This window comes from Tachyglossus aculeatus, chromosome 2 (genome assembly GCF_015852505.1).
Source record: "Tachyglossus aculeatus isolate mTacAcu1 chromosome 2, mTacAcu1.pri, whole genome shotgun sequence".
Taxonomy (NCBI): domain Eukaryota; kingdom Metazoa; phylum Chordata; class Mammalia; order Monotremata; family Tachyglossidae; genus Tachyglossus; species Tachyglossus aculeatus.
Genome location: NC_052067.1, coordinates 2114228 through 2139806, shown reverse-complemented (window position 1 = coordinate 2139806; position 25579 = coordinate 2114228). Strand labels below are relative to the sequence as shown.

The 25579-nt window shown below is 47.6% G+C and overlaps 1 protein-coding gene across 1 annotated transcript in view; it reads left to right on the top strand.

The window, feature by feature from the left end:
- SLC25A13 (solute carrier family 25 member 13) overlaps positions 1-25579 on the top strand; it is a 100837-nt gene that overhangs the window by 55803 nt on the left and 19455 nt on the right. The window contains exons 11-14 of the mRNA XM_038741863.1: positions 3052-3210; positions 9092-9144; positions 9685-9765; positions 22615-22755. Of these exons, the coding sequence (XP_038597791.1) occupies positions 3052-3210; positions 9092-9144; positions 9685-9765; positions 22615-22755 (434 nt within the window). The remainder of the gene's footprint in view (positions 1-3051; positions 3211-9091; positions 9145-9684; positions 9766-22614; positions 22756-25579) is intronic.

Here is a 25579-nt window from a genome sequence, read left to right as displayed (position 1 = left end):
TCTCTCCCGAGTGCTTAGCACAGAGCAGCAATCAATCAATCAATCGTATTTATTGAGCGCTTACTGTGTGCAGAGCACTGTACTAAGCGCTTGGGAAGTACAAGTTGGCAACATATAGAGACAGTCATCATCATCATCAATCGTATTTATTGAGCGCTTACTGTGTGCAGAGCACTGTACTAAGCGCTTGGGAAGCACAAGTTGGCAACGTATAGAGACAGTCCCTACCCAACAGTGGGCTCACAGTCTAAAAGGCAGCCTGGCTCAGTGGAAAGAGCCCAAGCTTGGGAGTCGGAGGTCCTGGGTTCTAATCCCGGCTCCGCCCACTGTCAGCTGGGTGCCCTCGGGCAAGTCGCTTCACTTCTCTGGGCCTCAGTTCCCTCATCTGGAAAATGGGGGTGAAGACTGTGAGCACCCCCGGTGGGACAACCTGATCACCTTGTGTCCTCCCCAGCGCTTAGACCAGTGCTTTGCACGTAGTAAGCGCTTAACCAATGACATCATTATGATTATTAGAGAAGCAGCATGGCTCAGCGGAAAGAGCCCGGGCTTTGGAGTCAGGGGTCAGGGGTTCGAATCCCGGCTCTGCCAATTGTCAGCCGGGTGACTTTGGGCCCGTCACTTCACTTCTCTTTTAGAGAAGTGTGTCTTTTCGACTGTGAGCCCACTGTTGGGTAGGGACCGTCTCTATATGTTGCCATCTTGGACTTCCCAAGCGCTTAGTACAGTGCTCTGCACACAGTAAGCGCTCAATAAATACCATTGATTGATTCTCTGGGCTTCAGTTCCCTCATCTGGAAAATGGGGATGAAGACTGTGAGCCCCCCATGGGGCAAGCTGATCTCCTTGTAATCTCCCCAGCGCTTAGTACAGTGCTTTGTGCATAGTAAGCGCTTAATAAAAAATGCCATTATTATGATGATTATTATTATTACTGCTTGATGTCTCTCCTTCACCGTGTCTCTCTGTCTCCCTCTCCTGTGGTCCCTGCCCGCCCCCGCTCTCTGGCCGTCGCTCTGGGTGTCTTGACAGTATTCCTCGATGTCTCTGGCTCCTTCATTCATTCATTCAATCAATCAATCGTATTTATTGAGCGCTTACTGTGTGCAGAGCACTGTACTAAACGCTTGGGAAGCCCAAGTTGGCAACATCTAGAGACGGTCCCTACCCAACAGCGGGCTCACAGTCTAGAAGGGGGAGACAGAGAACAAAACGAAACATATTCACAAAATAAAATAAATAGAATAAATATGTACAAGTAAAATAAATAGAGTAATAAATACATACAAACATATATCCATATATACAGGTGCTGTGGGGAGGCTGGGGAGGGGGAGGAAGGGGAGAGGAATGAGGGGGTTTTAAAAATTTCAATTTTTTCAGCTGGCTAGTAGAGCTATAATGTTGGTGCCGCAACCTTCTGCTTCTGGTATTGACTGTCCGGACTCGTTTCTCATGAAATTCTCAGAAATTTCTCATTTCTTTGGGCCTATTAATGAACCCATTGAAGACGGCAAGGAAGAGCGCCCGTCCTAGAATATCTTGAAGTTCCTGGTAGCGGCTGAGTAACGCCTGCCGGAAGCGGGAGCAGGAGTCAGACTCTTGATTCAGGGTTTTTGGGAAAGCGGTGACAGAGAAACCATCATCATCATCATCAGTCGTATTTATTGAGCGCTTACTGTGTGCAGAGCACTGGACTAAGCGCTCGGGAAGCCCAAGTTGGCAACATCTAGAGACGGTCCCTACCCAACAGCGGGCTCACAGTCTAGAAGGGGGAGACAGACAACAAAACAAAACGTATTCACAAAATAAAATAAATAGAATAAATATGTACAAGTAAAATAAATGGAGTAATAAATACATACAAACATATATCCATATATACAGGTGCTGTGGGGAGGCTGGGGAGGGGCAGAAAGGGGAGAGGAATGAGGGGGTTTTAAAAATTTCAATATTTTCCAGCTGGCTAGTAGAGCTATAATGTTGGTGCCGCAACCTTCTGCTTCTGGTATTGACTGTCCGGACTCGTTTCTCATGAAATTCTCAGAAATTTCTCATTTCTTTGGGCCTATTAATGAACCCATTGAAGACAGCAAGGAAGAGCGCCCGTCCTAGAATATCTTGAAGTTCCTGGCAGCGGCTGATTAACGCCTGCCGGAAGCGGGAGCAGGAGTCAGACTCTTGATTCAGGGTTTTTGGGAAAGTGGTGACAGAGAAACCATCATCATCATCATCAATCGTATTTATTGAGCGCTTACTGTGTGCAGAGCACTGGACTAAGCGCTTGGGAAGCCCAAGTTGGCAACATCTAGAGACGGTCCCTACCCAACAGCGGGCTCACAGTCTAGAAGGGGGAGACAGACAACAAAACAAAACATTCACAAAATAAAATAAATAGAATAAATATGTACAAGTAAAATAAATAGAGTAATAAATACATACAAACATATATCCATATATACAGATGCTGTGGAGAGGGGAAGGAGGTAACGTGGTGGGGCTCGGGAGGGGGAGGAAGGGGAGAGGAATGAGGGGGTTTTAAAAATTTCAATATTTTCCAGCTGGCTAGTAGAGCTATAATGTTGGTGCCGCAACCTTCCGCTTCTGGTATTGACTGTCCGGACTCGTTTCTCATGAAATTCTCAGAAATTTCTCATTTCTTTGGGCCTATTAATGACCCCATTGAAGACGGCAAGGAAGAGCGCCCGTCCTAGAATATCTTGAAGTTCCTGGCAGCGGCTGAGTAACGCCTGCCGGAAGCGGGAGCAGGAGTCAGACTCTTGATTCAGGGTTTTTGGGAAAGTGGTGACAGAGAAACCATCATCATCATCATCATCAGTCGTATTTATTGAGCGCTTACTGTGTGCCGAGCACTGTACTAAGCGCTCGGGAAGTAGAAATTGGCAACATATAGAGACGGTCCCTACCCAACAGTGGGCTCATCACACCCTCGTCTCTTTCACCTTCACCGTGTGTCTGTGTGTCTCTCTCTCTCTCCGTCCCGCGGTCCCCGACGGCGGGCTCCGCGGGCATTTCCCGGTGGGCGCGTAGCGGTGGGCGCCACGGCGGTGTACCCCATCGACCTGGTGAAGACCCGCATGCAGAACCAGAGATCCACCGGCTCCTTCGTGGGCGAGCTCATGTACAAGAACAGCCTCGACTGCTTCCGGAAGGTCCTGCGCTACGAGGGCTTCTTCGGCCTCTACCGAGGTCAGTAGAGGGGAGGACAGCTTGGACTTCCCAAGCGCTTAGCACAGTGCTCTGCACCCAGTAAGCGCTCTATAAATACGATCGATTGATTGACGGGGACGGCGGAGGGGCTACAGTCCGAAGGACCCGGGTTCTAATCCCGGCCCCGCCGCTCGTCTGCTGTGTGCCTTTGGGCGGCTCACGTCACTCCTCTGGGCCTCAGTTTCCCCATCTGGAAAAGGAAGATTGAGACTGTGAACCCCATGTGGGACGGGGACTGTGTCCGGCCTGATTTGCTTGTGTCCACCCCAGTGCATAGTGCAGTAAGCGCTTAGCAAATACCACAGTTCACTCATTCATTCATTCATTCAATCAATCGTATTTATTGAGCGCTTACTGTGTGCAGAGCACTCTGCTGAGTGCTTGGGAGAGTGCAGTATAATCATAAATGCATCAATAACCTGCTCACAACAAGCATCGCCAGCCCGCCAGAGAGGAAGCCCCTTGAGGTTTCTTCTTCCACCATTAATAATAATAATCATAATAAGAAGAAGAAGAAGCAGTATGGCTCGGTGGAAAGAGCCCGGGCTTGGGAGTCAGAGGTCATGGGTTCTAATCCCGGCTCTGCCGCTTGTCAGCTGTGTGACTTTGGACAAGTCACTTCCCTTCTCTGGGCCTCAGTTCCCTCATCTGTAAAATGGGGAGTAAGAGTGTGAGCCCCACATGGGACAACCTGATCACCTAGTAACCTCCCCAGCGCTTAGAACAGTACCTTGCACATAGTAAGTGCTTAACAAATGCTATCATTATTCCGTGCATAGAACAGTGCTTTGCACATAGTAAGCGCTTAATAAATGCCATCCCAAAAAATAATAATAATAATGGTGTTTGTTCATTCATTCATTCAGTTGTATTTATTGAGTGCTTCCTATGTTCAGAGCACTGTACTAAGCGCTTGGACAGTAGAATTCGGCAGCAGACAGAGACAATCCCTACCCAACAACGGGCTCACAGTCTAGAATAATAATTGGCATTTGTTAAGCGTTTACTATGTGCAAAGCACTGTTCTAAGCGCTGGGGAGGATACAGGGTGATCAGGTTGTCCCACGTGGGGCTCACAGTCTTCATCCCCATTTTACAGACGAGGGAACTGAGGCCCAGAGAAGTGAAGTGACTTGCCCAAGATCACACAGCAGACATGTGGCGGAGCCGGGATTCGAACCCATGACCTCTGGCTGCAAAGCCCGGGCTCTTTCCACTGAGCCACGCTGCTTCTCCAGGGGGTGACAGACAACCAACCAATTTGTTAAGCGCCTACTATGTGCCAAGAACTGTCCTAAGCGCTGGGGCAGATACAAGCTCATCAGGCTGTCCCACGTGGGTAGGGACCGTCTCTATCTGTTGCCGACGTGTACTTTCCAAGCGCTTAGTACTTCATCATCATCAATCATCATCAATCGTATTTATTGAGCGCTTACTGTGTGCAGAGCACTGTACTAAGCGCTTGGGAAGTCCAAGTTGGCAACATCTAGAGACAGTCCCTACCCAACAGTGGGCTCCCAGTCTAAAAGGGGGAGACGGAGAACAAAACCAAACGTACTAACAAAATAAAATAAATAGAATACATACGTACAAGTAAAATAAATAAATCATCATCATCAATCGTATTTATTGAGCGCTTACTGTGTGCAGAGCACTGTACTAAGTGCTTGGGAAGTCCAAGTTGGCAACATATAGAGACAGTCCCTACCCAACAGTGGGCTCCCAGTCGAAAAGGGGGAGACAGAGAACAAAACCAAGCATACTAACAAAATAAAATAAATAGAATAGATATGTACAAGGAAAATAAATAGAGTAATAAATATGTACAAACATATATACATCATCATCATCAATCGTATTTATTGAGCGCTTACTGTGCACAGAGCACTGTACTAAGCGCTTGGGAAGTCCAAGTTGGCAACATCTAGAGGCAGTCCCTACCCAAGAGTGGGCTCCCAGTCTAAAAGCGGGGAGACGGAGAACAAAACCAAACGTACTAACAAAATAAAATAAATAGAATAGATACGTACAAGTAAAATAAATAAATCATCATCATCAATCGTATTTATTGAGCGCTTACTGTGTGCAGAGCACTGTACTAAGCGCTTGGGAAGTCCAAGTTGGCAACATATAGAGACAGTCCCTACCCAACAGTGGGCTCCCAGTCGAAAAGGGGGAGACAGAGAACAAAATCAAGCATACTAACAAAATAAAATAAATAGAATAGATATGTACAAGGAAAATAAATAAATAAACAGAGTAATAAATCTGTACAAGGAAAATAAATAAATAAATAAATAGAGTAATATGTACAAGCATATATACATCATCATCATCAATCGTATTTATTGAGCGCTTACTGCGTGCAGAGCACTGTACTAAGCGCTTGGGAAGTCCAGGTTGGCAACATATAGAGACAGTCCCGACCCAACAGTGGGCTCACAGTCTAAAAGCGGGGAGACGGAGAACAAAACCAAACGTACTAACAAAATAAAATAAATAGAATAGATATGTACAAGGAAAATAAATAAATAGAGTAATAAATATGTACAAACATATATACATCATCATCATCAATCGTATTTATTGAGCGCTTACTATGTGCAGAGCACTGGACTAAGCGCTTGGGAAGTCCAAGTTGGCAACATCTAGAGGCAGTCCCTACCCAACAGTGGGCTCCCAGTCTAAAAGCGGGGAGACGGAGAACAAAACCAAACGTACTAACAAAATAAAATAAAGAGAATAGATACGTACAAGTAAAATAAATAAATAAATAAATGAGTAACAAATATGTACAAACATATATACGGGTGCTGTGGGGAAGGGTTACTTGCACACAATAAGCGCTCAGTCAATGCGATTGAATGAATGAATGAATCCCCATTTTGCAGGCGAGATATCAGGCCCGATGCCGTCCTCAGTGTCCAAATGGAGGGACAAAAACAATCCCCCCCTCCGGAGAAGCCTGAAGACCCCTAAAAGTTCCTCTTAATGAAAATTCCGTTTTAAGCAAGACGGGAGAGATATAATCTCCCTTCAAAGGGCTTTTGATCTCCTTCCCTGGCCCTACCCCTCTGCCCCGCCTCTCCCCAACTGGAAAGAAAAGGGCTCCTCCGACCTCCGACCTCTGAGGTTGACATGTGCGCAGAGCACTGTACTAAGCGCCTGGGAAGTACAAGTTGGCAACGTAGAATTTGGGCAGGGCGGCGGCCAAGGTGAGTCCCGGACCCGGCCGGGGGCGGCCACTGAGGCCTGGCGACTTCTAGCCACCCAGCAATCATCATCATCATCAATCATATTTATTGAGCGCTTCCTATGTGCAGAGCACTGTACTAAGCGCTTGGGAAGTCCAAATTGGCAACAGATAGAGACAGTCCCTACCCAACAGTGGGCTCACAGTCTGAAAGGGGGAGACAGAGAACAAAACCAAACATACTAACAAAATAAAATAAATAGACTAGATATGTACAAATAAATTAAATAAATAAATAAATAGAGTAAAAAAATATGTACAAACATATATACATTTAGCTATCATTTAGCTATATATCATATATATCATTTAGCTATCGTCCGTCTGTTCATTCAGTCGTATTTATTGAGCGCTTACTGTGCGCAGAGCACTGTACTAAGCGCTTGGGAAGTACAAGTTGGCAACACATAGAGAGGGTCCCTACCCAAGAGTGGGCTCACAGTCTTCTTCGTCTGTAAAGTGAGGATTAAGACCGTGAGCCCCATGTAGGACAACTTGATTATCTTGCATCTACCCCAGTGCTTAGAACGGTGCTTGGCACATAATAAGCGCTTAAAAAATGTCATCATCGGCATCGTCAGACTGGACTCTTCACCCCACCCATCATCATCATCATCATCAATCGTGTTTATAATAATAATAATAATAATGATGGCATTTGTTAAGCGCTTACTATGTGCAGAGCACTGTTCTAAGCGCTGGGGGTGGATACAAGGTGATCAAGTTGTCCCACGTGGGGCTCACAATCTTAATCCCCATTTTACAGATGAGGGAACTGAGGCTCAGAGAAGTTAAGTGACTTGCCCAAGGTCACACAGCAGACATGTGGCGGAGCCGGGATTCGAACCCATGACCTCTGACTCCAAAGCCCGTGCTCCTCTCCACTGAGCCACGCTGCTCCTCATAGCCACGCTGCTCCTCATTTATTGAGCGCTTACTGTGTGCAGAGCACTGTACTAAGCGCTTGGGAAGTACAAGTTGGCAACATATAGAGACAGTCCCTAGCCAACAGTGGGCCCACAGTCTAAAAGGGGGAGACAAAACCAAACATACTAACAAAATAAAATAAATAGAATAGATATGTACAAGTAAAATAAATAAATAAATAGAGTAATAAATATGTATAAACATATATGTACAGGCACCCATTGGACCCCAGCCACGGGAGAACGGGGGTGGAGGGGGCACCGCCCTCCCCTGACTCGATTTGTTCACTCATTCATTCAGTCATATTTATTGAGCGCTTACTGTGGGCAGAGCACTGTACTAAGCGCTTGGAAAAGTACAATACAACAATAGACAGACATTCCCTGCCCACAGCGAGCTTTCAGTCTAGAGGGAGGAAAACAGACATTCATCCACTCATTCATTCAGTTGTATTTCTTGAGTGCTTATTAGAGAAGCAGCGTGGCTCAGTGGAAAGAGCCCGGGCTTTAGAGTCAGAGGTCACGGGTTCAAATCCCGGCTCCGCCAATCGTCAGCTGTGTGACTTTGGGCAAGTCACTCCACTTCTCTGTGCCTCAGTTCCCTCATCTGTAAAATGGGGATGAAGACTGTGAGCCCCCCGTGGGACAACCTGATCAGCTTGTAACTTCCCCAGCGCTTAGAACAGTGCTTTGCACATAGGAAGCGCTTAATAAATGCCATTATTATTATTATTATTGTGGGCAGAGCACCGTACTAAGCGCTTGGGAAGTCCAAGTCGGCAACATGTAGAGACGGTCCCTACCCAACAACGGGCTCACGGTCTAGAAGGGGGAGACAGACAACAAAGCAAAACATGGAGGCAGGTGTCAAAATCGTCAGAACAAATAGAATTAAAACTACATGCACAGCATTAACAAAATAGAATGGTAAATATGTACAACTAAAATAAATAGAGTAACAAATCTGTACAACTATATATACAGGTGCTGTGGGGAGGGGAAGGAGGTAGGGCCGGCGGGATAGGGAGGGGGAGAGGGAAAAGGGGGCTCAGTCTTGGAAAGCCTCAATACAAACAAATGAATGACCAGTACGGACGTAAGTAGTGTGGGGCTGGGAGGGAGAGGCAGCGTGGCTCAGTGGAAAGAGCCCGGGCTTTGGAGTCAGAGGTCCTGGGTTCAAATCCCGGCTCCGCCACTTGTCAGCTGGGTGACTTTGGGCGAGTCACTTCACTTCTCTGGGCCTCAGTTCCCTCACCTGTAAAATGGGGATGAAGACTGTGAGCCCCCCAACCCGATCACCTTGTCACCTCCCCAGCGCTTAGAACAGTGCTTTGTGCATAGTAAGTGCTTAATAAGCGCCATTATTATGATTATTATAGGGAGGGTGAATAAAGGGAGAGAGCTGGGGCGACGCAGAAGGGAGGGGGAGAAGAGGAAAGGAAGGCTGTGTCAGGGAAGGCCTCTTGGAGGAGGTGGGCCTTCAGTAAGGCTTTCGAAGGGGGGGAGAGTCATCGGTCATCATGCCCTGTCTGTTCTCTAGACTGTGAGCCCGCCGTTGGGTAGGGACTGTCTCTATGTGCTGCCGACTTGTACTTCCCAAGCGCTTAGTACAGTGCTCTGCCCACAGTAAGCGCTCAATAAATACTATTGATTGATTGATTGATTCTCTGCCCTTGTACAGGTTTGGTGCCCCAGCTGCTGGGAGTTGCCCCGGAGAAGGCCATCAAACTCACAGTGAGTGCTCGGGGGTGGGGGGCAGGAGGGGGGCGCCCAGAGAGGTTGACTGCTTTACCGAGGTCACACAGGGCCGGGGCGGGCCAGACACCCAGCCCCGGGCTGTTCATTCATTCATTCATTCATTCAGTTAAATCGTATCTATTGAGCGCTTACTGTGTGCAGAGCACTGTACTAAACGCTTGGGAAGTACAAGTTGGCAACATATAAAGACGGTCCCTACCCAACAGCGGGTTTGTTCCGTGCTCCGTCGTCCTCCAGGTGAACGCGGACCCCAGCCCTCGTCAGCCGGGGTGCCCTCCGCCCATCCTGCTAGGATTCGTACTTCCCAAGCGCTTAGTACAGTGCTCCGCACATAGGAAGAGCTCAATAAATACGATTAATGATGACGATTCGGGCCGTGGGAGCTGCAGATCCGGGCACGGGACTTGGGGTTTTTTCCCGAGAGGCGCTCGGGGAGGGTCCGTGCGGCCGGGTGAGGCTACGTGACTCGTTGGCCCGGCGGGCGGGTGGCCACCCTGTCTCCGCTTCGGCCTTCAGGTGAACGACTTTGTGCGGGATAAATTCACGGGCAGAGACAACTCCATCCCTTTGGCCGCGGAGATCCTCGCCGGGGGCTGCGTAAGTAAGGCCGCGAGACGGCCATGGGGGTCCGGGCGGCGGGAAGGGAGACGCGTGAGCGGACCAAGGCCTCCATCCGGGCCGGTCACTCTCCCAGGCCGCGGTGGGCATTCTGGTTGAGGACTTTAATAATAATAATAATAATAATGATAATGGTGGTATTTGTTAAGCCCTTACTATGTGCAAAGCACTGTTCTAAGCGCTGGGGAGGTTACAAGGCGCCTACAGTGTGCCGTACCACGGAGAAGCAGCGTGGCTCACTGGAAAGAGCCAGGGCTTTGGAGTCAGAGTTCATAATAATAATAATAATAATAATGTTGGCATTTGTTAAGCGCTTACTACGTGCAAAGCACTATTCTAAGCACGGGGGGGGGGATACAAAGTGATCAGGTTGTCCCATGTGGGGTTCACAGTCTTAATCCCCATTTTACAGATGAGGTCACTGAGGCTCAGAGAAGTTAAGTGACTTGCCCAAGGTCACACAGCAGACAGGTGGCGGAGCCAGGATTCGAACCCATGACCTCTGATTCCAAAGCCCGGGCTCTTTCCACTGAGCCACGCTGTGCATCCAACTGAGTTCATGGGTTCAGATCCCGGCTCCGCCAGTTGTCAGCTGGGTGACTTTGGGCAAGTCACTTCACTTCTCTGGGCCTCAGTTCCCTCATCTGGAAAATGGGGATTAAGACTGTGAGCCCCCCCGTGGGACAACCTGATCACCTTCTAAACTCCCCAGCACTTAGAACAGTGCTTTGCACATAGTAAGCGCTTAATAAATGCCATCATTATTATTATTATTGTTATTACTAAGCGTTTGGGAAGTACAAGTTGGCAACATATAGAGACGGTCCCTACCCAACGGTCTAGAAGGGGGAGACAGACAACAAGACAAAACATATTCACCAAATAAAATAAATAGAATAAATATGTACAAAGAAAATAAATAGAGTAATAAATCCGTACAAACATCTATACATCTATACAGGTGCTGTGGGGAGGGAAGGACAGACAACAAGACAAAACATATTCACCAAATAAAATAAATAGAATTAATATGTACAAATAAAATAAATGAATAAATAGAGTAATAAGTCCATACAAACATCTATACATCTATACAGGTTCTGTGGGGAGGGGAAGGAGGTAAGGCGGGGGGGATGGGGAGGGGGAGAAGAAGGAGGGTGCTCAGTCTGGGAAGGCCTCCCAAATAATGATGGCATTTATTAAGCGCTCACTATGTGCAAAGCACTGTTCTAAGCGCTGGGGAGGTTACAAGGTGATCAGGTTGTCCCACGGGGGGCTCACAGTCTTCAGCCCCATTTTACAAATGAGGTCACTGAGGCCCAGAGAAGTGAAGTGACTTGCCCAAAGTCACACAGCTGACAAGTGGCGGAGCCAGGATTCGAACCCATGACCTCTGACTCCAAAGCCTGGACTCTTTCCATTGAGCCACGCTGCTTCTCTTAGTATAATAATAATGATGGCATTTATTAAGTGCTTACTGTGTGCAAAGCACTGTTCTAAGCGCTGGGGAGGTTACAAGGTGATTAGGTTGTCCCAAGTGAGGCTCACAGTCTTAATCCCCATTTTACGGGTGAGGGAACCGAGGCACAGAGAAGTGAAGTGACTTGCCCAAAGTCACACAGCTGACAAGCGGCCGAGTCGGGATTTGAACTCCTGACCTCTAACTCCAAAGCCCGGGCTCTGACCCACTGAGCCACGCTGCGTAACACGCGGTGGCTAGAGCACGGGCCTGGGTTCTAATAAGAATAGTAATAATGGCATTTATTGAGCACTTACTATGTGCAAAGCACTGTTCTAATAATAATAATGGTATTTCTTAAGCGCTTACTATGTGCAAAACACTGTTCTAATAATAATAATAATGGTATTAAGCGCTTACTATGTGCAAAGCACTGTTCTCATAATAATAATAATGATGATATTTGTTAAGTGCTTACTATGTGCGAAGCACTGTTCTAATAATAATAATGATGGTATTAAGCACTTACTATGTGCAAAGCACTGTTCTAATATTATAATAATAATGGTATTTCTTAAGTGCTTACTATGTGCAAAGCACTGTTCTCATAATAATAATAATGATGGTATTTGTTAAGTGCTTACTATGTGCAAAGCACTGTTCTCATAATAATAACAATAATAATGGTATTTCTTAAGCGCTTACTATGTGCAAAGCACTGTTCTAATAATAATAATTATAATAATGGTATTAAGCGCTTACTATGTGCAAATCACTGTTCTCATAATAATAATGATGATGGTATTCGTTAAGCACTTACTATGTGCAAAGCACTGTTCTAATAATAATAATAATACTGGTATTTCTTAAGCGCTTACTATATGCAAAGCACTGTTCTAATTCTAATAATAATAATAATAATAATAATAATGGTATTTCTTAAGCGCTTACTATGTGCAAAGCACTGTTCTCATAATAATAATAATGATGGTATTTCTTAAGCGCCTACTGTGTGCACTGTTCTAAGCGCTGGGGGATACAAGGGGATCAGGTTGTCCCACATGGGGCTCACAGTCTTCATCCCCATTTTACAGATGAGATCACTGAGGCACGGAGCATTTAAGTTCTAAGCGCTGGGGGGATACAAGGTGATCAGGTTGTCCCACAGAGGAGGGCTCACAGTCTTAATCCCCATTTTCCAGATGAGGTAACTGAGGCCCAGAGAAGTGAAGTGACTTGCCCAAAGTTACACAGCTGACAACGGGTGGAGCCGGGATTTGAACCCGTGACCTCTGACTCCAAAGCCCGGGCTTTTTCCACTGAGCCACCCTGCTTCTCTAATCCCGGCTCTACCACTTGTCTACTGTGTGACCTTGGGCAAGTCACCTCTCTGGGCCTCAGTTCCCTCATCTGTAAGATGGGGGTGCAGACGGTGAGCCTCACTTGGGACAGGGGCTGTGTCCACCTCATTCCTTCAGTTGTATTTATTGAATGCTCACGGAGTCAAAGCACTGTACTAAGCAGCGTGGCTCAGTGGAAAGAGCCCGGGCTTTGGAGTCAGAGGTCATGGGTTCGAATCCCGACTCCGCCACATGTCTGCTGTGTGACCTTGGGCAAGTCACTTAACTTCTCTGGGCCTCAGTTACCTCATCTGTAAAATGGGGATGAAGACTGTGAGCCCCACGTGGGACAACCTCATCACCCTGTATCCTCCCAAGCGCTTAGAACAGTGCTTTGCACATAGTAAGCGCTTAACAAATGCCAATTATTATTATTATTATTATTTCCAGTACAACGACAGACACATTCCCTGCCCGCATTCATTCATTCATTCAATCAGTCGTATTTATTGGGCACTTACTGTGTGCAGAGCACTGTACTAAGCGCTTGGGAAGTCCAAGTCGGCAACATATAGAGACGGTCCCTACCCAACAACGGGCTCACAGTCTAGAAGGGGGAGACAGGGAACAAAACAAAACATGGAGACAGGTGTCAAAATCATCAGAACAAGTAGAATTGAAGCTAGATGCACATCATTAACAAAATAAATAGAATAGTAAATATGTAAAAGTAAAATCTATAGAGTAATAAATCTGTACAAATATATACAAGTGCTGCGGGGAGGGGAAGGAGGTAGGGCTGGAGGGGATGGGGAGGAGGAGAGGGAAAAGGGGGATCAGTCAGGGAAGGCCTCTTGGAGGAGGTGAGCTCTCAGTAGGGCTTTGAAGTTTGGTTCGCTTGTATCCTCCCCAGCGCTTAGTACAGTGCCTGGCACATAGTAAGCGCGTAACAAATACCATTATAATTATTATTCATTCAGTCATATTTATTGAATGTTTACTGTGTGCAGAGCACTGTACTAAGTGCTTGGAAAGTACAATTTGGCAACAGGTATCGCCGAATTATTACTAGTGGGTCATCGAGAAGCCGCTTCATTAGAGAAGCAGCGTGGCTCAGTGGAAAGAGCCCGGGCTTCGGAGTCAGAGGTCATGGGTTCGAATCCCGGCTCCGCCACTTGTCAGCTGGGTGACTTTGGGCAAGTCACTTCCCTTCTCTGGGCCTCAGTTCCCTCATCTGTAAAATGGGGATGAAGACTGTGAGCCCCCCAGGGGACAACCTGATCACCTTGTAACCTCCCCAGCGCTTAGAACAGTGCTTTGCACATAATAAGCACTTAATAAATGCCATCATTATTATTATTATTACACTAAGAGAAGCAGCGTGGCTCAATGGAAAGAGCCCCGGGCTTTGGAGTCAGAGGTCATGGGTTCAAATCCTGGCTCCACCACTTCTCAGCTGTGTGACTTTGGGCAAGTCACTTCACTTCTCTGGGCCTCAGTGACCTCATCTGTAAAATGGGGATGAAGACTGTGAGCCCCCCGTGGGACAACCTGATCACCCTGTAACCTCCCCAGCACTTAGAACAGTGCTTTGCACATAGTAAGTGCTTAATAAATGCCATCATTATTATTATTATTACACTAAGAGAAGCAGCGTGGCTCAATGGAAAGAGCCCCGGGCTTTGGAGTCAGAGGTCATGGGTTTGAATCCCGGCTCCGCCACTTCTCAGCTGTGTGTCTTTGGGCAAGTCACTTCACTTCTCTGGGCCTCAGTTCCCTCATCTGTAAAATGGGGATGAAGACTGTGAGCCCCCCGTGGGACAACCTGATCACCTTGTAACCTCCCCAGCGCTTAGAACAGTGCTTTGCACATAGTGAGCGCTTAATAAATGCCATCATTATTTAGGAGGCCTTCCCAGACTGAGCACCCTCCTTCTTCTCCCCCTCTCCATCCCCCCCCGCCTTACCTCCTTCCCCTCCCCACAGCACCTGTATATACGGATAGATGTTTGGACATATTTATTACTCTATTTATTTCTTTTATTTGTACGTATTTATTCTATTTATTTTATTTGGTTAATATGTTTTGTCTTGTTGTCTGTCTCCCCCTTCTAGACTGTGAGCCCGCCATTGGGTAGGGACCGTCTCTATATGTTGCCGACTTGTACTTCCCAAGCGCTTAATACAGTGCTCTGCACCCAGTAAGCGCTCAATAAATACGATTGAATGAATGAATGAATGCTTGCACCAAGTAAGCCTTCAAAATACATGTTTTGTTTCGTTGTCTGTCTCCCCCTTTTAGACCGTGAGCCCATAATGTGGGACAACCTGATCACCTTGTAACCTCCCCAGCGCTTAGAACAGTGCTCTGCACATAGTAAGCGCTTAACAGATGCCATCATCATCATCATCATAGTTGGGTAGGGACCGTCTCTATATGTTGCCGACTTGGACTTCCCAAGCGCTTAGTCCAGTGCTCTGCACACAGTAGGCGCTCAATAAATACGATTGAATGAATGAGTGAATAAATGCGGTTGAATGAATGAATTAATCGGTCCACTACTCTCCTACCACCCCCTCGGGGTCCGGTGGGGTCCGATGACCAGTGCGGGCACGGCGGGTGACCGGACGATTTGTGTGCGGCCAGTGTGAAGTGGCCGGCTTTGATTTGCCAGGCGAAGCAGCCCTGGTCAGTCCCTCCCCGCCATCAGCAAGCTCCTAATTCATTCAATCGTATTTATTGAGCGCTTACTTGGGTGCAGAGCACTGGACTAAGCGCTTGGGAAGTACAAATCGGCAACACGTAGAGACGGTCCCTACCCAACAACGGGCTCACCGTCTAGAAGCACAGTTCAGAGAAGCAGCGTGGCTCAGTGGCAAGAGCCTGGGCTTTGGAGTCAATCAATCAATCAATCGTATTTATTGAGCGCTTACTATGTGCAGAGCACTGTACTAAGCGCTTGGGAAGTACAAATTGGCAACACATAGAGATAGTCCCTACCCAACAGTGGGCTCACAGTCTAAAAGGGGGAGACAGAGAACAGAACCAAACATACCAACAAAATAGAATAAATAGGATAGAAATGTACAAGTAAGATAAATAAATAAATAGAGTAATAAATATGTACAACCATATATACATATATACAGGTGCTGTGGGGAAGGGAAGGAGGTAAGATGGGGGGAGTCAGAGGTCAAGGGTTCGAATCCCGGCTCCGCCAACTGTCAGCTGTGTGACTTTGGGCAAGTCACCTCACTTCTCTGGGCCTCAGTGACCTCATCTGTAAAATGGGGATTAAGACTGTGAGCCCCCCCGTGGGACAACCTGATCATCTTGTAACCTCCCCAGCGCTTAGAACAGTGCTTTGCACATAGTAAGCGCTTAATAAATGCTATCATTATTATTATTATTATTAGAAGGGGGAGACAGACAAAAAAAAACAACAAAAAAACCCCAGACTTGCCAAGGTCACACAGCAGGCAACTGGCAAGTCCGGTTCAGATTATCCTGTTCCTTACCCCAGACACTTAGCACAGTGTTTTGTGTTTTTTGTCATCATTTGTTGGTTGGCTTTTTTTACGGTGTTTGTTAAGTGCTTACTATGTGTGAGGTACTGTTCTAAGCACCGAGGTAGATACAAGCTCCTCAGGTTGGACATGGATCTCACAGTCTTAATCCCCACTTTACAGATGAGGTAACTGAGGCACAGAGAAGTTAAGGACTTGCCCAAGGTGTCACAAGGTAGATACAAGCTCATCAGGTTGGACATGGATCTCACAGTCTTAATCCCCACTTTACAGATGAGGTAACTGAGGCACAGAGAAGTTAAGGACTTGCCCAAGGTGTCACACAGCACACACGTGGCAGAGGCAGGGTTAGAATTCAGGTTCTTCTGACTCCCAAATCAATCAATCAATCAATCGTATTTAGTGAGTGCTTACTGTGTGCAGAGCACTGTACTAAGCGCTTGGGAAGTACAAGTTGGCAACATCTAGAGATGGTCCCTACCCAACAGTGGGCTCACAGTCTAAAAGGGGGAGACAGAGAACAAAACCAAACATACTAACAAAATAAAATAAATAGAATAGATATGCACAAGTAAAATAAATAAATAGAGTAATAAATATGTACAAACATATCATTATCATCATCAATCGTATTTATTGAGCGCTTACTATGTGCAGAGCACTGGACTAAGCGCTTGGGAAGTACAAATTGGCAACATATAGAGACAGTCCCTACCCAACAGTGGGCAAACATATATACATATATACAAATCCATGCTGCTTATCCCACACTGCTTACTTAAATACATTGTAAGCCTTTAATCAACATCATAATTAAATTCATTCATTCAGTCGTATTTATTGAGCGCTTACTGTGTGCAGAGCACTGTACTAAGCGCTTGGGAAGTACAAGTTTGCCAGCTTCTCTTCCCCCAACTAGTACAAACAACTCTACCCATCACCTCACAAATACCCATATTCCTTCCTGGGCACACCTTGCTCTTTTACCTGGGCAGCAATTTGCCCCGGATAATTAATGATAGCATTTACTAAGCGCTTACTACGTGCAAAGCACCGTTCTAAGCGCCGGGGAGGCTGCAAGGTGATCGGGTTGTTCCCCGGGGGGGCTCGCAGTCTTAATCCCCGTTTTCCTAGACGAGGTAACTGAGGCCCAGAGAAGTGAAGCGACTTGCCCAAAGTCACACAGCTGACAAGTGGCGGAGGCGGGATTTGAACCCGTGACCTCTGGGCTCTTTCCACTGCTCCTACCATGGGGGCAGGGGGTCTTTTGTGTCCTGGGCCTTCTTGGGGGACCCCCAGGGGGGTCGGGGGATGCCCTGGGCAGAGAGGGAAGGTCCGCGGCCTGCCCCTTTTGATCAGTGACCTGCAGCAGGGAAGGCGCCAGGAATCTCCTGTCCCTCCATGGGGAAGAGGGCGGGAGAGCCGGGAAGGCGTCTCTACTAATAACGACGGTACTTCTTAAGCGCTTACGATGTACCAAGCACTGTTCTAAGCGCTGAGGTAGATGCAAGGTCAATCAATCAATCAATCAATCAGTCGTATTTATTGAGCGCTTACTGTGTGCAGATCACTGGGCTAAGCGCTTGGGAAGTCCAAGTTGGCAACGCCTAGAGACAGTCCCTACCCAACAGTGGGCTCACAATCAATCAATCAATCGTATTTATTGAGCGCTTACTGTGTGCAGAGCACTGGACTAAGCGCTTGGGAAGTACAAGTTGGCAACATCTAGAGACGGTCCCTACCCAGCAGCGGGCTCACAATCAATCAATCAGTCGTATTTATTGAGCGCTTACTGTGTGCAGAGCACTGTACTAAGCGCTTGGGAAGTACAAATTGGCAACATATAGAGACAGTCCCTACCCAACAGTGGGCTCACAGTCTAAAAGGGGGAGACAAAACCAAACATACTAACAAAATAAAATAAACAGGATAGATAGGTACAAGTAAAATAAATAAATAAATAAATAGAGTAATAAATACGTACAAACATATATACATATATACAGGGGCTGTGGGGAAGGGAAGGAGGTAAGATGGGGGGGATGGAGGGGGGACGAGGAGGGGAGTCTAGAAGGGGGAGACAGAGAACAAAACCAAACCTATTAACAAAATAAAATAAATAGAATAGATATGTACAAGATAAATAAATGGAGTAATAAATATGTCCAAACATATATACATATATACAGGTGCTGTGGGGAGGGGAAGGAGGTAAGATGGGGGGATGGAGAGGGGGACGAGGGGGAGAGGAAGGAAGGGGCTCAGTGTGGGAAGGCCTCCTGGAGGATCATCCTGGAGATCATCTCCCCAGGAGCAGCGATGCTTAGTGGGTAGAGCTTTCAGCAGTCAAAAGGTCACGGTTTTTAATCCCAGCTCTGCCACGTATAATAATAATGATTTTGGTATTTGTTAAGCGCTTACTACGTGCAAAGCACTGTTCCAAGCGATGGGGAGGTTACAAGGTGATCAGGTTGTCCCACAGGGGGCTCACAGTTTTAATCCCCATTTTACAGATGAGGTAACTGGGGCCCAGAGAATTTAATAATAATAATAATGATTTTGGTATTTGTTAAGCGTTTACTATGTGCAAAGCACTGTTGTAAGCGCTGGGGAGGATACAGGGTGATCAGGTTGTCCCACGGGGGGCTCACAGTTTTAATCCCCATTTTACAGGTGAGATAACTGGGGCCCAGAGAAGTTAATAATAATAATAATTTTGGTATTTGTTAAGCGCTTACTATGTACAAAGCACTGTTCTAAGCGCTGGGGAGGATACAAGGTGATCAGGTTGTCCCACATGGGGCTCACAGTTTTAATCCCCATTTTACAGGTGAGGTAACTGGGGCCCAGAGAAGTTAATAATAATAATAATTTTGGTATTTGTTAAGCGCTTACTATGTGCAAAGCACTGTTCTAAGCCCTGGGGAGGTTACAAGGTAATCAGGTTGTCCCACGGGGGGCTCACAGTTTTAATCCCCATTTTACAGATGAGGTAACTGGGGCCCAGAGAAGTTAATAATAATAATTTTGGTATTTGTTAAGCGCTTACTATGTGCAAAGCACTGTTCTAAGCGCTGGGGAGGATACAGGTGATCAGGTTGTCCCACAGGGGGCTCACAGTTTTAATCCCCATTTTACAGATGAGTAACTGGGGCCCAGAGAAGTTAATAATAATAATAATGATTTTGGTATTTGTTAAGTGCTTACTATGTGCAAAGCACTGTTCTAAGCGCTGGGGAGGATACAAGGTGATCAGGTTGTCCCACGGGGGGCTCACAGTTTTAATCCCCATTTTACAGATGAGGTAACTGGGGCCCAGAGAAGTTAATAATAATAATAATTTTGGTATTTGTTAAGCGCTTACTATGTGCAAAGCACTGTTCTAAGCCCTGGGGAGGTTACAAGGTAATCAGGTTGTCCCATGGGGGGCTCACAGTTTTAATCCCCATTTTAAAGATGAGGTAACTGGGGCCCAGAGAAGTTAATAATAATAATTTTGGTATTTGTTAAGCGCTTACTATGTGCAAAGCACTGTTCTAAGCCCTGGGGAGGTTACAAGGTAATCAGGTTGTCCCACGGGGGGCTCACAGTTTTAATCCCCATTTTACAGATGAGGTAACTGAGGCCCAGAGAAGTTAATAATAATAATAATAATAATAATTTTGGTATTTGTTAAGCGCTTACTATGTGCAAAGCACTGTTCTAAGCACTGGGGAGGTTACAAGGTAATCAGGTTGTCCCATGTGGGGGCTCACAATCTTAATCCCCATTTTGCAGATGAGGGAACTGAGGCCCAGAGAAGTGAAGTGACTTGCCCCAAGTCACCCAGCTGACAGTTGGCAGAGCCGGGATTTGAGCCCATGACCTCTGACTCCAAAGCCCGGGGCTCTTTCAGCTGAGCCACGCTGCTTCTCATCTGTTGGGCAAGTCACTTCCCTTCTTTGGGCCTCAGTTCCCTCACCTGGAAAACGAGGATAAAGGTTGTGAGGCCTAGGAGGGACAGGGATTGTGTCCAACCTGATGACCTGATTACTGTATTTATTTATTTATTTTACCATTACTCCATTTATTTATTTATTTATTTATTTATTTGTTCGTTCGTTCATTCATTTATTTATTTATTTATTTTGCTTGTACATATCTATTCTTTTTATTTTATTGTGTTAATATGTTTGGTTTGGTTCTCCGTCTCCCCCTTCTAGACTGTGAGCCCACTGTTGGGTAGGGACCGTCTCTATATGTTGCCAACTTGTACTTCCCAAGGGTTTAGTGCAGTGCTCTGCACACAGTAAGCGCTCAATAAATACGATTGATTGATTGATTGATTGATCGGGGGGCTGCAGTCCGCTGGCTCCCCCAGCCCCTCACCACCACCATGGCCGCCTGGCCCAGTCGGGGGCCGGGGGTGGGTAGAGGGAAGGCCCTTTTCCCTCCATCCAAACTGCTACCACCTTAATCCAATCACTCATCCTCTCCTGCCTGAATGACTGCATCAGCCTCCTTATTATTCGATCGTATTTATTGAGCGCTTACGGTGTGCAGAGCACTGTACTAAGCACTTGGGAAGTACAACTTGGCAACAAATAGAGACAATCCCTACCCAACAATGGACTCACCATCTAGACAGACACACAGAGACACACAAACACACTCTCTCTTTCGCCACAGACAGACGGAGATAGACAACCTCCCAGCCTCCCGCCTCTCCCCACTTCGCTGCTGCCCGGATCATTTTTCCACAAAAACGTTCAGGACACATCACCCCACTCCTCAAAAAACTCCACTGGTTGCTCATCAGACAAAAACTCCTCACCTTTGGCCATCCATCACCTTTTCCCCTCCTACCTCACCTCGCTACTCTCCTATGAATGAATGAAAGGCCTTGGTCTCAGTCAATCAGTTGTATTTATTGAGCGCTTACTGTGCGCAGAGCACTGTACTAAGCATTGGGGAGGGTACAGTATAACGGTAACAGACACAGTCCCTGCCCACAGTGAGCTAACAGTCTAGAGGGGAAAACGGGCAGGAATAGAAATAAATTAATTAAACATGAATAAAAATAAATTAATGAGGTATGGACATAAGTGGTAATAATAATAATGGCATTTATTAAGCGCTTAATATGTGCAAAGCACTGTTTTGAGCCCTGGGGAGGTTACAAGGTAATCAGGTTGTCCCACAGGGGGCTCACAGTTTTAATCCCCATTTTACAGATGAGGGAACTGGGGCCCAGAGAAGTTAATAATAATAATAATGATTTTGGTATTTGTTAAGTGCTTACTACATGCAAAGCACTGTTCTAAGCGCTGGGGAGGTTACAAGGTGATCAGATCTGGAAAATGGGGATTAATGTGAGCCCCCCGTGGGACAACCTGATCACCTTGTAACCTCCCCAGCGCTTAGAACAGTGCTTTGCACAAAGTAAGTGCTTAATAAATGCCATTATTATTATTATCATTATCAGGTTGTCCCACGGGGGGTTCACAGTCTTAATCCCCATTTTACAGATGAGGGAACTGAGGCACAGAGAAGTGTAGTGACTTGCCCAAAGTCACACAGCTGACAATTGGCGGAGCCGGGGTTTGAACCCATGACCTCTGACTCCAAAGCCCGGGCTCTTTCACTGAGACATGCTGCTTCCCTATCTAAACTGAGCTCACTGTGGGCAGGGAATGTGTCTGGTATATTGTTAGAGGGGACTCTCCCAAGCGCTTAGAACAGTGCTCTTGCATAGAGTAAGTGCTCAATAAATACCACTGACTGACTCTATACTGTAGGCTCATTATAGGCAGGGAATGTGTCTGTTATGCTATAATAATAATGATGGCATTTATTAAGTGCTTACTATGTGCAAGCACTGGGGAGGTTAAAAGGCGATCAGGTTGGCCCACGGGGGACTCACAGTCTTCATCCCGATTTTACAGATGAGGTAACTGAGGCACAGAGAAGTAAAGTGACTTGCCCAAAGTCACACAGCCAACAATTGGTGGAGCTGGGATTTGAACCCATGACCTCTGACTCCAAAGCCCAGGCTCTTTCCACTGAGCCACGCCGCCTCTCTATTGTAGTCTCCCAGGTGCTTAATACAGTACTCTGCACACAGTAAGCGCTCCATAAATCCGGCTGACTGACTTGAGATTGTAAGTCCATGTGGCCAGGGAACGGGTCCTTTTTTGTTGTATCGTCCTCTCCCAAGCGCTTAGTACAGTACTCTGCACACAGTAAGCGCTCAATGTGACCAACTGCCCCGTTGACTTGCATTCATTCATTCATTCATTCATTCAATCGTATTTATTGAGCGCTTACTGCACTGGCCTAAGCGCTTGGGAAGTACAAGTTGGCAACATATAGAGACAGTCCCTACCCAACAGCGGGCTCACAGTCTAGAAGGGGGAGACAGAGAACAAAACAAAACGTATTAACAGAATAAAATAAATTGAATAAATATGTACAAGTAAAATAAATAGAGTAATAAATCCGTACAAACATATGTACTTGCAGGCCGGTGGCTCCCAGGTCATCTTCACCAACCCCCTGGAGATCGTCAAAATCCGTCTACAGGTGGCCGGGGAGATCACCACGGGCCCTCGTGTGAGCGCCCTGTCCGTGCTCAGGGATCTGGGCTTCTTCGGACTGTACAAGGTAAGCCCTCCCGGCCAGCGGACCCGGCGGCCGGCGAGCCTGGCCCCCGTTGGCTGGAGGAAATCCGCCCCAGCCTCTGACTGCCCACCTTTGGCTTCTTGCTGTTGATAATGGAATTTCTTAAGCCCTTATTATGTGTCAGGCACTGGACTGAACCCTGGGGTAGACAAGCTAAGCAGGCTGGACCCAATCCCTGTCCCACGGGGGGCTCACGGTCTTAATCCCCGTTTCAGAGATGAGGTAACTGAGGCCCAGGGAAGTGAAGTGACTCGGTCAGGATCAAACAGCGGATAAGTGGCGGAGCCGGGACTGGAACCCGGGACATTCTGAATCCCGAGCCTGGGCTCTTTCCACTAGACCTTGCTTCTTCTCAGTTACCCTGCACAACTACCCAACACCCTGATTCTCCCCTGTCCATCCCCGCCTCTCCCCCAGTGACCCAGCACAGACCACCCAACCCCCCTCTTTCTCCTTTCACCATCCCTGACTCTTCCCAGTGACCCAGCACGGACCACCCAACCCCCCTGCCTCTCTCCGTCCATCCCTGACTCTCCCCCAGTGACCCAGCACAGACCACCCAACACCCTGATTCTCCCCTGTCCATCCCTGACTCTTCCCAGTGACCCAGCACAGACCACCCAACCCCCCTGCCTCTCCCCATCTGTCCCTTACTCTCTCCCAGTGACCCAGCATGGACCACCCAACCCCCCTGCCTCTCCCCTGTCCATCCCTGACTCTCCCCCAGTGACCCAGCACGGACCACCCAACCCCCCGCCTCTCCCCTGTCCATTCCTGACCCTCCCCCAGTGACCCAGCACAGACCACCCAACACCCCTGTTTCTCCTTTCGCCATCCCTGACTCTTCCCAGTGACCCAGCACGGACCACCTAACCCCCCTGCTTCTCCCCTGTCCATCCCTGACTCTCCCCCAGTGACCCAGCACGGACCACCCAACACCCTGATTCTCCCCTGTCCATCCCTGACTCTCCCTCAGTGACCCAGCATGGACCACCCAACCCCCCTGCCTCTCCCCTGTCCATCCCTGACTCTCCTCCAGTGACCCAGTACAGACCACCCAACACCCTGATTCTCCCCTCCCCATCCCTGACTCTCCCCCACTGACCCAGCGTGGACCAACCAACCCCCCGGCCTCTCCCCTGTCCATCCCTGACTCTCCCCCAGTTACCCAGCACAGACCACCCAACACCCTGATTCTCCTCTGTCCATCCCTGACTCTCCCCCAGTGACCCACCATGGACAATCCAACCCCCCTAATGCTCCCCTGTCCATCCCTGACTCTCCCCCAGTGACCCAGCATGGACCACCCAACCCCCTGCCTCTCCCCTGTCCATCCCTGACTCTCCCCCAGTGACCCAGCACAGACCACCCAACACCCCTGTTTCTCCTTTCGCCATCCCTGACTCTTCCCAGTGACCCAGCACGGACCACCCAACCCCCCTGCCTCTCCCCCGTCCATCCCTGACTCTCCCCCAGTGACCAGCACGAACCATCCAACACCCCTGACTCTGCTTTGATGGGGCAGTCCTTTGGGGGCAGAGAAGGAAGACCCTGGTGTCTTGGTTTCCTGGGCCTAGTCCTGAAGAACGACCTCTTTCTCATCAACATGCCCTTATGGGGTATCCCAGGGAGGGGAGGCACATTCATTCATTCATTCATTCATCAATCTATTTATTGAACTCTTACTGTGCCGTACTGAGCGCTTGGGCGAATACGATAAAACAATAAACAGACACTTTCCTTACCCACAAGGAGCTCACAGTCTAGATCAATCGATCAATCAATCATATTTATTGAGCGCTTACTGTGTGCAGAGCACTGTACTAAGCGCTTGGGAAGTACAAGTTGGCAACATATAGAGACAGTCCCTACCCAACAGTGGGCTCACAGTCTAAAAGTGGCCAGTTCTCCTCCAAGAGGCCTTCCCTGATTAAGCCCTCCTTTCTTCTTCTCCCTCTCTCTCCTGCATCACCATGACTCTAGACTGTGAGCCCACTGTTGGGTAGGGACCGTCTCTATATGTTGCCAACTTGTACTTCCCAAGCGCTTAGTACAGTGCTCTGCACACAGTAAGCGCTCACTAAATACAATTGATTGATTGATTCTCTCCCTTTATTCATCCCCCTCTTCCAGCCCCACAGCACTTGTTTCCATCTCTATAATTTATTTATTTCTATTCATGTCTATCTCCTCTTCGTGACTGGAAGGTCGTTGTGGGCAGGGAATGTGTGTTTTTTTTTGTATTGTCCTCTCCCAAGCGCTCAGTCCAGTGCTCTGCACACAGTGGGCGAGTAAGCTCCTTCACCATGTCTCTGTCCATCCCTGCTCTCTGGCTGTTTGGCCAGAGTCTGTGACTCTACTTCTGGACTGTCTCTATATGTTGCCAACTTGGACTTCCCAAGCGCTTAGTACAGTGCTCTGCACACAGTAAGCGCTCAATAAATACGATTGATTGATTGATTGATTCTCTCTTTGTCTCTGGCTCCTTCTTCACTGTGTGTCTCCCGCTCCTTGTCTCTGTCCGTCCCTGCTCTCTGGCGGTTTCACCGGGTTTCTGACTCTACTTTTCGCCGTGTCTCCCGCTCTGTCACCGTATGTGTGTGTCACTCTCTCTGTCTAATAATATCGATGGCATTTATTAAGCGCCTACTGTGTGCAAAGCCCTGTTCGAAGCGCTGGGGAGGTTACAAGGTGATCAGGTTGTCCCACGGGGGGCTCCCAGTCTTAATCCCCATTTTCCAGATGAGGGAACCGAGGCCCAGAGAAGTGAAGTGACTCGCCCAAAGTCACACAGCCGACAAGTGGC